The 16058-nt window shown below is 41.5% G+C and overlaps 1 protein-coding gene across 4 annotated transcripts in view; it reads right to left on the bottom strand.

Moving 5' to 3' along the window:
• The window catches only part of LOC139450760 (stromal interaction molecule 1-like), a 91610-nt gene that overhangs the window by 19647 nt on the left and 55905 nt on the right, over positions 1-16058 (bottom strand). For 2 of the 4 annotated variants that reach the window (XM_071232586.1, XM_071232589.1), the window contains exons 7-13: positions 15947-16037; positions 14022-14048; positions 11364-11615; positions 11019-11119; positions 9463-9599; positions 8554-8640; positions 7420-7470 (exon numbers count right to left, since the gene is read on the bottom strand). In XM_071232586.1, the coding sequence (XP_071088687.1) occupies positions 7420-7470; positions 8554-8640; positions 9463-9599; positions 11019-11119; positions 11364-11615; positions 14022-14048; positions 15947-16037 (746 nt within the window). The remainder of the gene's footprint in view (positions 1-7419; positions 7471-8553; positions 8641-9462; positions 9600-11018; positions 11120-11363; positions 11616-14021; positions 14049-15946; positions 16038-16058) is intronic. The other 2 variants (XM_071232588.1, XM_071232587.1) reach the window with 2 other exon arrangements.

Here is a 16058-nt window from a genome sequence, read left to right as displayed (position 1 = left end):
CGGTTCAGAGAAGAATTTTGAGAAATCAAATATGGCTGCCCTGGCGACCATCTTGAATTATGGACAAGAACTCCCTCTGACCAAGTTGAGCCACCAGGAATCCACAGAAGTTCTCCTGGAGTGAAGAATCCAAAGCTTTCCACATCAACACTGGTGACAAGTTCACAGAGGTGACAAAAACACAGCGCAAAAAGAGTTTAATAAGAATAGAACTTGGAAATGTTTCCATAAAAAGCTTTTGTGCAGCAGAATAAAGTTTCATTTCTCAAAACTATGTTTATTTACAGGAAGGATGTTTACATAAGAACAAAAGATATATGATTCAAGGATATCACAGTCCCTGAAGCAGATACTAAATACCACATGTCTTCGTAACAAAAGTCAAAATGGCCTAAGAAGCACTTTTCTCCACAAAATTCATAAGTGTGCAAAGAAAATTAACACACTTCACAAAACAAGTAACTGGGACGTCAGCAAGGAGTTCCACCGTAGACAAAATCAAGTGCGCGAGTGATTATTGTTCAAGCAAGTGTAAAGCCTAATGTTACTTAAACGTGTCTGCCTGAACCCTAAGAAAAGATCTTGCCGCCACAGCTTCAAGATGACAGGCTTCTGTATGCCACTGTCTATGAACTCCCCAGGACTTTATTGAGGAACAGCCATGGAATTCATGCACAGGAGGACTATGACACAATGACAAAGCCCACTTGTTGCGACAAGACTGAACCATGGGTGCAGTTACTGAAGCCACAGATTGTGCAACAGAGAGGTTGGAGGTCAACACTGCATGTACCTTTATTAAGAAAATCATATAGGCCTGAAAATAAACAGGAAAAAGGTTCTGATTAAACATCTGTTTGTTCACATATGGATAAAGATTGTGACAAAATATACATGTAAATGTGAACAGGCTAAAGCAGTGACACAATAAATGGATGCAAATATGTGAAACAGCGTGAACCAGAATAGAAACAGCATCCTACGTGGGTAGCCCATATTTCTGGATCACTGATAAATCATTATTTCCGGTGATATCAAGAGATTACATCCCGCGTTACATTCATGCTACATGTGCCATCTACCTGCTCTTGTGTCTCCATACATCAGAACGCTTGGCGGGATTTGCCAATGGTGACAATAGTGATGATTTTACAGCAGCTTCATCTAACTGATGTCAAGATTAACATTGCAAAGTGATGTAACACAGAACAGGATTAACAATGAGGTGGTCTTGCTGATACAACGATTTGTGTGTTACAGACAGAAGCCACAGTCCATCTTCCTGAGGCAAGGGAATTAATCAACTGTGAAAGTCCAGTTTCCAGTTTCGTGCCTTGATCGTTGCACCACCAGCGGGCATTACGAGATAAGTCCCTTCTATGTCCCTACCACTGACCAAACAGATTCCACCTCTAATATCACATGCATTTGCTTCAAACAAAATGTCAGCGCCCAGCCAAGACGATCTGATGGACAATCAAGATTCAGATTGAAATAAACAAGGGTCATACCTCGCGTAGTGCATCAAATTACCACCTTGATGAAAAACATGAAAAAATTGGAAAACACCTGTCGATGTCAAGTTGACATTACAAATGCTTTGCAAATCCTGCAGTCAACCGAAATCTGCTTGATGCAATCAATGTTGTTTACAATGTCGTGACATGATTTTGATTGGACTATGCATGGACCCGTTAATCCAGCCAAACTGTACCTCTGGAATTCGAGCCTAGTTGCAAGGGTGGAAGCTGGACATTTATAGTCAGTAAACTCCCTTGCCTGGGAACATGCTACAGTTGATATAAGTGTAGTGAGGTTTACAGTGAGTTACAGATCTAGTGCTTTTGATTGAAATCATGTCTGGTCTGTAAAACTGGTGGTCAATGATGTGAGCATTCAAATGTTACAATGCTGGTAAAAAAATTACTAAGCTGAAATGAAGGTCAAACATACGCAAAAAATAGTAAAATGTTACGAAAAGACGTCATATGAAACAAACCTCGGCACACATCATATACACAGCAGAATAAGCCGATTAATAATTTACAAATTGCATCGCCATCTGGTGTTCTTTATTGTCAACATCCTTTAGCAGTTTAGTGTCCTTACATGCGCAATGACATTCTTTAGAACAAATTGTTTTTTCTTTTCATATGACATATTTTCATAACATTTGACTATCATATTGCATTCTTTTGACCTTCATTTCAAATGTGTATTTTTTAACTGGCGTCTGTGTTTTGTATTTTGACCTACCTTTATTAGTAACATTTAATACTTTCTTCGTAACATTTGACCATTGCGTACTTTGGGCCTTTATTTCAACTTTGTACTTTTTAACTGGCGCTTGTTTGTTTGGTATTTTGACCTTTATTAGTTACATTTAATACTTTCCTCACACTTGTAACTCTGGAAACCACTGCAATACATAACTCCCGGGGAAAACAAAGATAACAGATAGGAAGGATGTACATTGTTCACCAGGAAGGCACAAAATCGCAAGTTCACCAAGTTCTACACGTGGTTGGAATGCTGGAATACAATCTATTTATAGCTCTGTACATGCCTAAATATTCATGCAAGATAAATACTGACAATAAATATGATGAGATATTACCATTGCCAACAACATGCCAAGAACAAGAACAGGACCTCTGACATACCCAAGGTGGACATTTCAACCCCAGACTCGAATATCAGCCCAGACCAGAATGGAAATGGGGAATAACATGAAAACTGCCATATAATAACCTTCTTATCCCATACCACAATATCAAACAGTGAAATATATCTATTTGCAAGTGAATGCAATACATTTTCACCTTCTCTGGAAGACAATTGAGTTTTGTAAGGTTTTACGCTGCTTTTAGCAATATCACGGTGAGGGATACTAGAAATGGACTTAACGCTTGGTACCCATGTGAGGACTCAAACCCGGGCCTTCAGCGTGATGAGTGAACACTTTAACCACTAGGCTACCCCACCGCCCCCATTGTTATTAGAAAGCTGGCCGGGCAGACAAGCAGATGATCCATTAATGGACATAACTACAATTTCTTAACACCCTGGCTGATATTGATCGTCCATACAAGATGTAGTTACAAGATTTATTATGTCTCAAAGTGAGATTGACCAATCAGAGAGCAGAACTACTGACCCCAAATGTGCCCATATACCGTCAGTAAAAATCCAAGATGGTTGATACTGACCTAATAAGAGACTGTACACCGTCAGTAACAGCCATTTTGGATTTGCCAACCCTCACCTCACATATTTCACATGGAAATGCTGGTGCTGAAATTTGTTATTTGACACTGTTTTGTGTTTTACTATCATAAATTGTGATGTGCAAGAACATTAATCTATTTTTTAGATCATGTTCGTGACTTTGCTGATAAAGATTATAGTTATAAATTTCAACAAGGTTTGGCCTCTAAGGTTTGAAGAATGGTCTCCCTTTGACATCAGCAATGGCTGTCAAACACTTTGCTAGTAGCACCATTGAGAAAATCTCTGATAAAAGGCAAAATGTGCGATATGGATACCAGAGAGTGTAAACTTTTCGACAATAAATTTGTTATGGTGTTTTTTAGGTGCCGTATATGGTGTCATATTAGGTTAGCAGAAAAATATTGGGTGAGGTCCGTGCAGCACTGTTATTTCCGGACATCTTTTTCTTGTTTACCTCAGCAGCGAAGCTTAGAGCTGAGATTTGATGGTTGTTTTAAAATAAATATGAGGTAAGGTGACCACAGTTGAACTTGATTGTGCATTCATATTTCATGCGATAGTGAGCTGTGGTTCGAACCGAGTGCGAAATCTTGAATAAGGACCAAGTTGTCGGGTGTCACTCCTTGTCTATATGTACATAGAGGGTGTGATTTTTTTCTATACAAATATATTATGCTATACATGCTATCATCAAGTTCCTGTGTTCCAAATGCCCACAATAATGCACAAAATCACAGAGGACAACCAAGACATTGCTCTGGGCCTACTGGGCCGCCACACATTCCAACATTGTTGATAACTCATGCACCAGGTTACAAAACTCTGGCCTATGTTCTCGTGGACACAACTACATGCGTTCTACAGATGAGACAAAGGGAGTCAGCATACACACAACACACTGTAGCCATGGCAACACAAACTAGCATATCTTACTCCTGGAATAGGGAGCTTTCATAGAGCTGCTTTTCAGGGAACTGAGAGACGGGTTATAGGACATGTGCTCCACTTGAACTGAAACAACAACCAATCAGAAGCAAGGTCCTTTTGATTGACAGCTTTAACACGGATTGGATTGGATTGATACATTCAAAACAGCCAATCAGTCTCCCAGTTAGCATGATATTATTTCATTAGTTAATTATGTCTCATAGCAACACATTTAAACAAAATACTTAAAGACACTATTATTCATGATTGTTAATGACCAGCTGTTACTACGGCATCATTGACATGCAGAAACTGATAATTACACAAACATATTCAGATTGTATTAGGAGCAAATCTGACCAATCCAATAATAATATACTGAACAACAAAAGTTCCTGTGACATTGAATAAGGTTTAATGCAAAGTTATGTTTTTTACCAAATCTGAAACAAATTCGGGTGGCAACAGATAAAGGACTCCTGTAAGTGTTCCAATGGTTTAATCTGCCAAACTGACTTCAGAAAATGCGTGATTTCATAAAAAACATGAACATACCAAAATGTCAATTTACAAATTAATAGAGTGTGTCAACCTCTGGTTGTGATGCAAGCAACATATCTTCGTCTCATGGAATGGACCAGGCATCGTACAAAGTCCTGTGGGATATCTGTCCATATCTGCTGGAGCATGTTTTGAAGTTCCTGGAGTGTCTGTGGAACATGTGGTTGACGTCGAAGGCGCCGATCCATCTCATCCCACATGTGCTCGATTGGGGAGAGATCAGGGGAGCAAGCCGGCCAGGGGATGACATTCACATTGTTTTGTTGAAGAGAATCCTGAACAAGTTGAGCAATGTAAGGCTGGGCGTTGTCATGTTGAAAGGTAATGCCTGGGCCATGATGACGCAACAACTGTGGAACGTTCACCTCGATGTCGGTACACTTGAATCCGTCAATCGCTGTGGCTGAAAACGAGACTCGTCAGTGAATAGAACTTGTCCCCACTGCATGGCCATCCAGCGTAGACGCTGTCTGCACCACTGTAGATGTGCTTGACGGTGGTTTCCTGCACATCTGAGGCGATGATGTACGGTTTGTGAAAATATTCGTCAAAGGCCAGGGATGCTTCTTGCAGTCACTGTTGCTGGCTGGAATCGACTTCTAGGTGTGTTGTTCGAATCCAGTTGTCTAGTCGATTATTGGTTATGCGTGGCAACGTTCACCTCGATGTCGGTACACTTGAATCCGTCAATCGCTGTGGCTGAAAACGAGACTCGTCAGTGAATAGAACTTGTCCCCACTGCATGGCCATCCAGCGTAGACACTGTCTGCACCACTGTAGATGTGCTTGACGGTGGTTTCCTGCACATCTGAGGCGATGATGTACGGTTTGTGAAAATATTCGTCAAAGGCCAGGGATGCTTCTTGCAGTCACTGTTGCTGGCTGGAATCGACTTCTAGGTGTGTTGTTCGAATCCAGTTGTCTAGTCGATTATTGGTTATGCGTGGCCTGCCACTCCGAGGATGGTCTCTGACTTCATTCCTCTATTGCCAACGTTGCCATAAACACCAAATGGCGTTTCCGTGGACGTTAAATTGTCCACGTTGGTTCGATCCTGCTTCAAGCATTCCAATGGCATGCAGACGCTCATTTTCGGACAGGCGTGGCATTTTGTAATTGTGTTGTTTTTCTGAGTGGTTGTCAGCACGATGCTAAACAATGCATATGGAATCCCGTTAACGCACATGTTTTTATACCCATTCTTGGGCATGGGGGTTGCATGAAAGTCAACTTTTGCATGCAATGCATGCTTTTCTGTAGCAGTTGCGTTTTTGTGACTTGATTCCATTCGAATACTACAATATTGAAAACCAAACTTTACTTGTTTGAAAAATACACCAAAATATTGGTGTCACAGGAACTTTTGTTGTTGATTTTATTACAGCATCTGCGACAATCAACAATGTAGCCTATATACATCATAAACATTGATGGTATTTACAGCCACACATGGGAGTATTATTGTCCGTCAAATCTGACTTTATCCACATACAAACCATTTCTTCAGACAACGGAATAAAAAGCATAATTTTTTCATATTTCAATACAACAAAGCCAAGGATTTCGTAAAGAATAAACTTCTGGAATTTGGGACCACCATAAAACTGGCTTCCTCAGCCAGATTATTACGATGAGTTAGATATATTCGCAGCTGGTGCATGGACAGAAGGATGTAGGTGAATGAAATGAGGACAGTAACATCATTTCTCGCCCAACAGAAGAAACTTTTGTCCTAGAGTATCATCTAAATGAGAGAAACAAGTCACAGATCCATGAGAGTTACCTCCCTTCAACTCTGCAATAAAACTGGATCCATTCCAAACAATGTATTGATGTTGTCATTGAGATCCATTCAACATGTTACTTTGGCAAAACCAGTTAGTTATCTCAATTCCAAGCAGAAGGTTGGGTGCATTATTGGTGAGTGACTACAATTAGGCTCTACTGTGAAACGTGAACCTGGCTGGGTGTGCAACGACTGGCTGGGTGTGCAACGACTGGCTGGTTGAGCAAATGACTGGCTGGTTGTGCAAATGACTGACCGCTAACAAGCTCTCTTGACACTTATGACTTTTTTTCCACAGATTCTTATTCAGTACAACAGCAAAATAATCTCTTGTCAAATAAATACCAGTATCATTAGTGTTTTGTGGAATTAATACCAGTATCATTAGTGTTTTGTGGAATAAATACCAGTATCATTAGTGTTTTGTGGAATAAATACCAGTATCATTAGTGTTTTGTGAAATAAATGCCAGTATCATTAGTGTTTTGTGGAATAAATACCAGTATCATTAGTGTTTTGTGGAATAAATACCAGTATCATAAGGGTTGTGTGAAATAAATAACTGTGTCATTAATGTTTTGTGAAATAAATTCTGGTGTCATTAACGTTTTGTGAAATAAATACCTGTATCATTAATGTTTTGTGAAGCAAATAGTGGCATCATTAATGTTTTGAGAAACAAATATCAGTTTTGTTCATATTTTATGGAACAAATACCAGTGTCATTAATGTTTTGGAATATATTATTATTCACATTATAGTAATTTTTTCAAACAAGCTGATGCTATTTTCCAAACAACCACTGATGGATGTAAAGCCCAGCCAGGTCCACGTGTTCCTGTGTGGACGGAGTTAGCTGTCGCCACTGCCGCATCACCCACCATGCTGTGACAACACACAACTACATCGCCTACCTGAAAGAGCACGTGGACGACCTGTGCCATTAGCTACTGTGGAATGTACAACTGTCAACACAAGGGGTTATATGTGAGAAGTGGTATCACACGGCAACACGTTTCAGTCAGACACCAGTATGTACAAAGTGGAAAGACTGCACTCAGATTAGAGAGTAGAAAATGAAAATGATTACCTTGTTTTATTGATTTGCCTGCAAATATTTTGATACATGCTCATGTGCCCTCTATCAATCCTCCCATTGGCATTTTGATAAATAATAAAATCTATAAACAGGAGTAAAATAAATGTTGGTTGTTCCATGTACTTCTGTCATGAAATTAAAATAGATAAGAAGACATCAATAAAGAAAAAAATTATACAAAACGTTGACAGGATTGTCAGGCAGGGGAGCATAGTGGGGTATGACAAGGAGGTTGTATACATGCTGTACTGTTGGTGGCTTTATCACAAGCTGTAGATCTTACAGATAGTCATACACATGACTGGCTCAAACTCTACTCAGTGTGCATCACCACCCTCTCTTTATTACATACTAGTATCACCACCCTCAGTTTACTGCGTATCACCATCCTCTGTTTACTGCATATCACCATCCTCTGTTTACTGTGTATCACCCACCCTCTTTATTACATATCACCACCCTCTGTTTACTGTGTATCTCCACCCTCTGTTTACTGTGTATCTCAACCCTGTTTACTGTGTATCACCCACTCTCTTTATTACATATCACCACCCTCTGTTTACTGTGTATCTCCACCCTCTGTTTACTGTGTATCACCCACTCTCTTTATTACATATCTCCACCCTCTGTTTACTGTGTATCTCCACCCTGTTTACTGTGTATCACCCACTCTCTTTATTACATATCTCCACCCTCTGTTTACTGTGTATCTCCACCCTGTTTACTGTGTATCACCACCCTGTTGACTGTGTATCACCCACTCTCTTGATTACATATCACCCACTCTCTTTATTACATATCCCCCATGCTTTGTTTGCTGTGTATCTCCACCCTCTGTTTACTGCATACTCAGCCTATGGTCTTTGCATACCGTCTGCCTACCCCTTGCACTCTGCCTACCCCTTGCACTCTGCCTACAGCCCAGCCTCTGCCTACTGCCTGTACTCACCAGTTGGGTAGGCTGGGGGCAGGTCCTCATCTGCTTCCTCCACGCCTACTGGGCCCAGGATGGACGACCCCACGCGACCTCCTTGACCTGCCACACACAACATCCACAATTAATCACATACATGATTAATAGAATATATTGTTTTCAAGTATGTTGTGTTTGAGTTAAGTCCAGGTGCAGCTGTGATTGTGTATGGTGACAGAGGTGAGGTAAACTGGGGTTTAACGTCTTGTTGAAGCACTTATATAGGGACCTGCATGGATGTGTGAGTGAGTGAGTGAGTGAGTGAGTGAGTGAGTGAGTGAGTGAGTGAGTGAGTGAGTGAGTGAGTGAGTGAGTGAGTGAGTGAGTGAATGAGTTGAGTTTTAATGCAGCTTTGACCAGTTACATCACGGGCTGTCAGCTGTGGGGGGAATGCTCCAAGTGATGCAGGTCCCAGAAATATATCATTCTGGTGGAACTCATGAGCACGAGGATGGTGCTGTCAAATCTAGAAACATAACCAGGTGAACCAGCATTTGAACCCACAATCATAGGTTTCTGGCATGACCAAAAGATGCAACTCTGTACAGTGAATTGTGGTGCCTTCAACGACTGAGCCACCTGTGCCCCAACGAGTTAGTGTATGTGGCGGCTTGTACTAGTCAAGGCTTTTGCCAGTTTTGTAGTGCTAGCCCATTGAGATACCATGTCACAGTCTAAGATGGATACAGAGGTGGCTGATGTGGGTGTTAATGTGGGTGTGGATGTGGATGTGGATGTGGATGTGGGTGTAGATGTGGATGTGAGTGTGGATGTGAGTGTAGATGTGGGTGTAGATGTGGTTGTAGATGTGGATGTAGGTGTAGATGTGGGTGTAGATGTGGGCGTAAATGTGGGTTAGGATGTAGATGAGGATGTAGATGTTACCTGTGTCTTTCTGCAGTATCTGTCGGAGTGTGGGCAGGCCGGGGTTGCTCATGATAATGAAACCACACAGCTCCTCGATGGTCTGCCAGCGATGGAGACGCTCCTGTAGGTCCTGCTTCACCTCCTCAAAGGCTTGTCTACAACCAAGCATTGCCAGTACAGCACCTTGTCTACATATACAGCACCTTGTCTACATATACAGCACCTTGTCTACAACCAAGCATTGCCAGTACAGCACCTTGTCTACATATACAGCACCTTGTCTACAACCAACCACTGAAAGTACAGCACCTTGTCTACAACCAACCACTGAAAGTACAGCACCTTGTCTACAACCAACCAATGACAGTAGAGCACCATGTCTACAACCAATGACAGTAGAGCATCATGTCTACAACCAATGGGAGTAGAGCACCTTGTCTACAACCAATGGCAGTAGAGCACCTTGTCTACAACCAATGACAGTAGAGCATCTTGTCTACAACCAACCAATGACAGTAGGGCATCATGTCTACAACCAATGGCAGTAGAGCACCTTGTCTACAACCAACCAATGACATCAGAGCACCTTGTCTACAACCAGCCAATGACAGCAGAACACCTTGTCTACAACCAACCAATGACACAAGAGCACCTTGTCTACAACCAACCAATGACAGTGGAACACCTTGTCTACAACCAACCAATGACAGTAGGGCACCTTGTCTACAACCAACTAATGACAGTAGGGCACCTTGTCTACAACCAAGCATTGCCAGTACAGCACCTTGTCTACATATACAGCACCTTGTCTACATATACAGCACCTTGTCTACAACCAAGCATTGCCAGTACAGCACCTTGTCTACATATACAGCACCTTGTCTACAACCAACCACTGAAAGTACAGCACCTTGTCTACAACCAACCACTGAAAGTACAGCACCTTGTCTACAACCAACCAATGACAGTAGAGCACCATGTCTACAACCAATGACAGTAGAGCATCATGTCTACAACCAATGGGAGTAGAGCACCTTGTCTACAACCAATGGCAGTAGAGCACCTTGTCTACAACCAATGACAGTAGAGCATCTTGTCTACAACCAACCAATGACAGTAGGGCATCATGTCTACAACCAATGGCAGTAGAGCACCTTGTCTACAACCAACCAATGACATCAGAGCACCTTGTCTACAACCAGCCAATGACAGCAGAACACCTTGTCTACAACCAACCAATGACACAAGAGCACCTTGTCTACAACCAACCAATGACAGTGGAACACCTTGTCTACAACCAACCAATGACAGTAGGGCACCTTGTCTACAACCAACTAATGACAGTAGGGCACCTTGTCTACAACCAACCAATGACAGTAGGGCACCTTGTCTACAACCAACCAATGACAGTAGGCACCTTGTCTTCAACCAACCAATGACTACAATTTTTTCATATTAAATATATTACTTTCAGATCATGATTATTTCTTCCAATTAAATCTATCATTATCATTCCGATTATATTAAATGTTCAATAATCATGTTACATTTACATATTTACATTTTGTCATTACCTGGCAATAAGTATTCTTTGGTCAATGTCATCCAGTGAGTTTCCATGGGCCATTCGAAGGGACCCCAGAAACGCCTTATTTCTTTTTCGGATCTTATCACACTGCAAAAAGGAATTATTAAGCATCAGTGGCCAAGTTTTATTCATTAACATTAAGATAACAAGAACCTTTGACTATTTCACTCATTAATACTGTATGTCACCGCTGCAGAGTTATTCCCCCTTATTTTTAAAGGTTTTTTTCAAAATCTTGTAACATTTGAGCATACTACTAGTTCCTGAGTGTAATCCTTTTATGGCCACTAGTTGCATAACCAACTCCATTGCTGGAGAGCCAACTACATACCCCTTCCTTGGCCACCGACAGCTGCTTCTCCGCTGCAGATCGTTTCGCCATGTAGTGTACCTGCTCTAACTCATGTGTGAGCTGCAACCACGCCTGCAGCTCGGATGGGACAGACCAGTGCTCTTGCAGCTCCAATTCCTTCTCTGTGCGACGGAGCGCGGCCCGCACCTGTGCGAGTTCAGCCTCGGCCAGCTTAAGGCTCTCCTCCATGTTGTTTCCCTGTCGTGCCTCTTTCAACCTCTCAGCCTCTTTCTGAAACAGGAAGTCATAGAAATGTTTTTTTCATCAGTCATAAAGTTAAAAATGGTACATTATGGCAAGGGAATAAAGTTGTTAACATTTGAAATTCTTGCAGATGGTTTAAAATAATCAAAAGTAATAGTACTCATTGACCTTGATTTGAACGTGATGATATTTAATGCCACAGTCAGGTACAATGACATCAAAAAGTCCATAATTCATCACAACTTCATGTCAAGGTTCATGAATAAATATATTTCACAGTGTTAATAAATACCAGCACTTCTCTACTGTTGAACAACAACCCACTTGTCACTTCAAGTCTCAACCACATGCAACAAGCCCACGCTTCACTCTACTACAACGTTAATTCAGTACTACCGCACAAACAGTACTTATGACACATCCTAGTTTGTTAGAATATGGTATTAATTTACAAGTGTATATCCAGTAAGATTCTGAGGTGAGGGACACCGTGTCTGTAACACAGAAGGTCCCAGACGCCTGTAGTAACCACTGGGGCAATATTCCATCTTCCCGAGGCCAGATTGTCAACTGACTTAAAAGTCAAGTTTCCACTCTTGCTGAAATTGGCTGGAATTCCTGGGCTCGATCGTAGCACCACCAGTGGTTATTATGAGTACTGTCCCTTCTAAGCCTCTCCTATGGACCAATCAGATTCCACCTCTTGTATCACTTGCATTTGTTTCAAACAAAATGGCAGCACCCAGTCAAGACAATCCGATCAATAATCAAGAACTATCTTGCGATAAAACGGGTCTTACATCGCGGAGTGCATCGAATCACACGAGAACCCTGATTGAAAAACATGAAAAAATCTGTCAAATATCTGTTGACAAGTTGGCAGTACACATGCTTTGCAAATCCTGCAATTGACAGAAATCTGCACGACAGTTAAAAAAACAGATTTCGACTGTCAACAAACAGAGTGAGTGGGTGAGTGAGTGAGTGAGTGAGTACTGTTTTTGAAATATTCCATCAATACCATGTTGGAGGACATTAGAAATGGCCCCCACTCATTGCACCCCCATGGGGAATTGACCCGACACCTCTGGTGTGACAAGCAAACACTACGATCACTTGGCTACTCCACCACGCCGATATCAACAATATTTATACATTCCTGCAACCCAAACATGACTAAGATTTACAGAGTGTATGTTGAGCAACAAGCCAGGCCCATCAATGCCAGTCAGTGAGCCAAGTGTTAAATGTTCATCTTTAATATCCTACATTCACCCGGACCTTGTCACAATGGGGAGCAATTACCTAATAACAGAAACTACGTTTCATGAACAATTTTCCACAAACATGAGTGAGTGAGTTGGGTTTTACGCCGCTTTTAACAGTATTCCAGTTAAATCGCGGCGTGTCAGCTTAATGTGGGAGGAAAGCCCAAAGTGATGCAGGTCTCAGACGTTTACCACTTCGGTAAAACCCACGAGCACGGGTATGGTGCTGACAAACCTAGAAACATAATCGGGGCGAACCGGGATTCGAACCCACAATCATAGGTTTCTGGCGTGCCCATCCACAAACATGAACCCAATCCATGACAGAAGACTATGTGGCATTATAACAAAGCAATTACACAAGCATGAGTTACCATGGTAACTAGGGGACCTAGTCTTCTGCTGAATCCCCACAAATACTGCATCGTCAGGACATGAATAATATTTCCAATACTTCAAAAATTACAGAAAAGTCTCCTAATCAGGTATGTCTCCACGACTGATTTCAGCTAAGAAAAGCAAAAATGTTAAACAGTTACGTTTGCTCAGTTAAACAGTCACGTTTGCTCAGTTATTGTGGTCAGTTATTTCATAGTAACACTGGTTCTTCCAACGATTGTTATAACTCAGCCATAGTATTATTTATTGTTTCTATTTCGGAACAGACACGTGTGTTGTCAGTTTAGTATTTTCCACTAAGTGTTGACCAGGAAAAAGGAAAGCAAAAAGTTTGCATCCTGTATTACAAGCTTCACGTTTATGGCCGCATGAGTTGAGGGTATATATATGCGATTGTTATAGGTAGAGCAGTGGCTTAAGCAGGGCAACCAATGTATTAAACATCTCACGACAGTTTTCCCAAGCACAACTTATTCCTATTCAAGAAATTCAAAGAAAAACTGAACAAATATTCAACTATATTTATTTAACCTTTAAATCAAATGATTTGTTAACGCAAAATTGATAAACAAAACAACAGATGAAATTACATCTTTCACAACCTACCAATTCTGAAAACCCAACTTAAAAATAACAAGATAGAAAATTGTGACAAAGGTTGCAGGCAAGGGATATTTGATGTTAATACAAACAGCAAGTAACAACCGGTTAGTTACACTGGTTACCATGGTTACACGATGGACTACTCCAACATCCTTGAGCTTACCGATATGTCTCCCTCCATGGATCTGCTCTGTAACAAGCAGGTAGTAACACAGATAACACCACCATCTACACACACTTCAGTGAGGGTGTTTAACACAGATAACACCACCATCTAGACACATGCTTCAGTGAGGGTGTTTAACACAGATAACACCACCATCCAGACACGCTTCAGTGAGGGTGTATAACACAGATAACACCACCATCTAGACACATGCTTCAGTGAGGGTGTATAACACAGATAACACCACCATCTAGACACACGCTTCAGTGAGGGTGTATAACACAGATAACACCACCATCCAGACATGCTTCAGTGAGGGTGTATAACACAGATAACACCACCATCTAGACACGTTTCAGTGAGGGTGTTTAACACAGATAACACCACCGTCTACACACGCTTCAGTGAGGGTGTTTAACACAGATAACACCACCATCTAGACACACGCTTCAGTGAGGGTGTTTAACAGTGATAACACCACCATCTAGACACACGCTTCAGTGAGGGTGTTTAACACTGATAACACCACCTCTAGACACACGCTTCAGTGAGGGTGTTTAACACAGATAACACCACCATCCAGACACGCTTCAGTGAGGGTGTATAACACAGATAACACCACCATCTAGACACATGCTTCAGTGAGGGTGTATAACACAGATTACACCACCATCTAGACACACGCTTCAGTGAGGGTGTATAACACAGATAACACCACCATCTAGACACATGCTTCAGTGAGGGTGTATAACACAGATAACACCACCATCTAGACACACGCTTCAGTGAGGGTGTATAACACAGATAACACCACCATCCAGACATGCTTCAGTGAGGGTGTATAACACAGATAACACCACCATCTAGACACGTTTCAGTGAGGGTGTTTAACACAGATAACACCACCGTCTACACACGCTTCAGTGAGGGTGTTTAACACAGATAACACCACCATCTAGACACACGCTTCAGTGAGGGTGTTTAACAGTGATAACACCACCATCTAGACACACGCTTCAGTGAGGGTGTTTAACACTGATAACACCACCTCTAGACACACGCTTCAGTGAGGGTGTTTAACACTGATAACACCACCATCTAGAGACACACTTCAGTGAGGGTGTTTAACACAGATTACACCACCTCTAGACACACACTTCAGTGAGGGTGTTTAACAGTGTTAACACCAGTATCTAGACACACACTTCAGTGAGGGTGTTTAACACTGATAACACCACCTCCAGACACATGCTTCAGTGAGGGTGTTTAACACTGATAACACCACCATCTAGACACACGCTTCAGTGAGGGTGTTTAACACTGATAACACCACCATCTAGACACATGCTTTAGTGAGGGTGTTTAACACTGATAACACCACCATCTAGACACATGCTTTAGTGAGGGTGTTTAACAGTGATAACACCACCATCTAGACACACCCTTCAGTGAGGGTGTTTAACACTGTACAGTATGTCAGTTATATCAATGTGAATAGAAAGCATAATGAGATCCACATTGTAGACATCTACCCCTTTGTTGAAACCCAAGAACACACTGTTAAAGGATAACACACTGTTCAAGGATAACACACTGTTCAAGGATAACAAGTAGGGGATTTGAACCCTCAGATGAACCCTCATCTGCAGACACAGTTGTACCTGACCAACATTACTGGATAGGTTTGTTCAAAACAAAATCCACATCATTAGTTTTGTCATTAGTTCTCACACAAAAACACATGTAAACCCCAAAACAGATTTGAATTTAATTTAGTAACTCCCACACCCAATACCAGATGTTTTGTCACAAATGCCAAACTAACAAGTACGTAATGGCAAACCATGATGACAGGAAGCGGCCCTGAAAACCCTATCACCTATCAGGTCTCCTACTCCATACTGGATTACAATCAGTCTTACCTTGGCTGAATCGATCTCGTCCTTGTACTTGGCCTCCAGATTCTGTTTCTCTATGGAGACACTGTTCTGTTTTTCCTCTGCCATTTCAAGTCTGGAAATGATGTATTGAATG

Source organism: Haliotis cracherodii, unplaced genomic scaffold, assembly GCF_022045235.1.
Source record: "Haliotis cracherodii isolate W230 unplaced genomic scaffold, xgHalCrac1.p SCAF_8, whole genome shotgun sequence".
In the NCBI taxonomy this organism is placed as follows: Eukaryota; Metazoa; Mollusca; class Gastropoda; order Lepetellida; family Haliotidae; genus Haliotis; species Haliotis cracherodii.
This window is presented reverse-complemented; position numbering and strand designations above follow the sequence as displayed.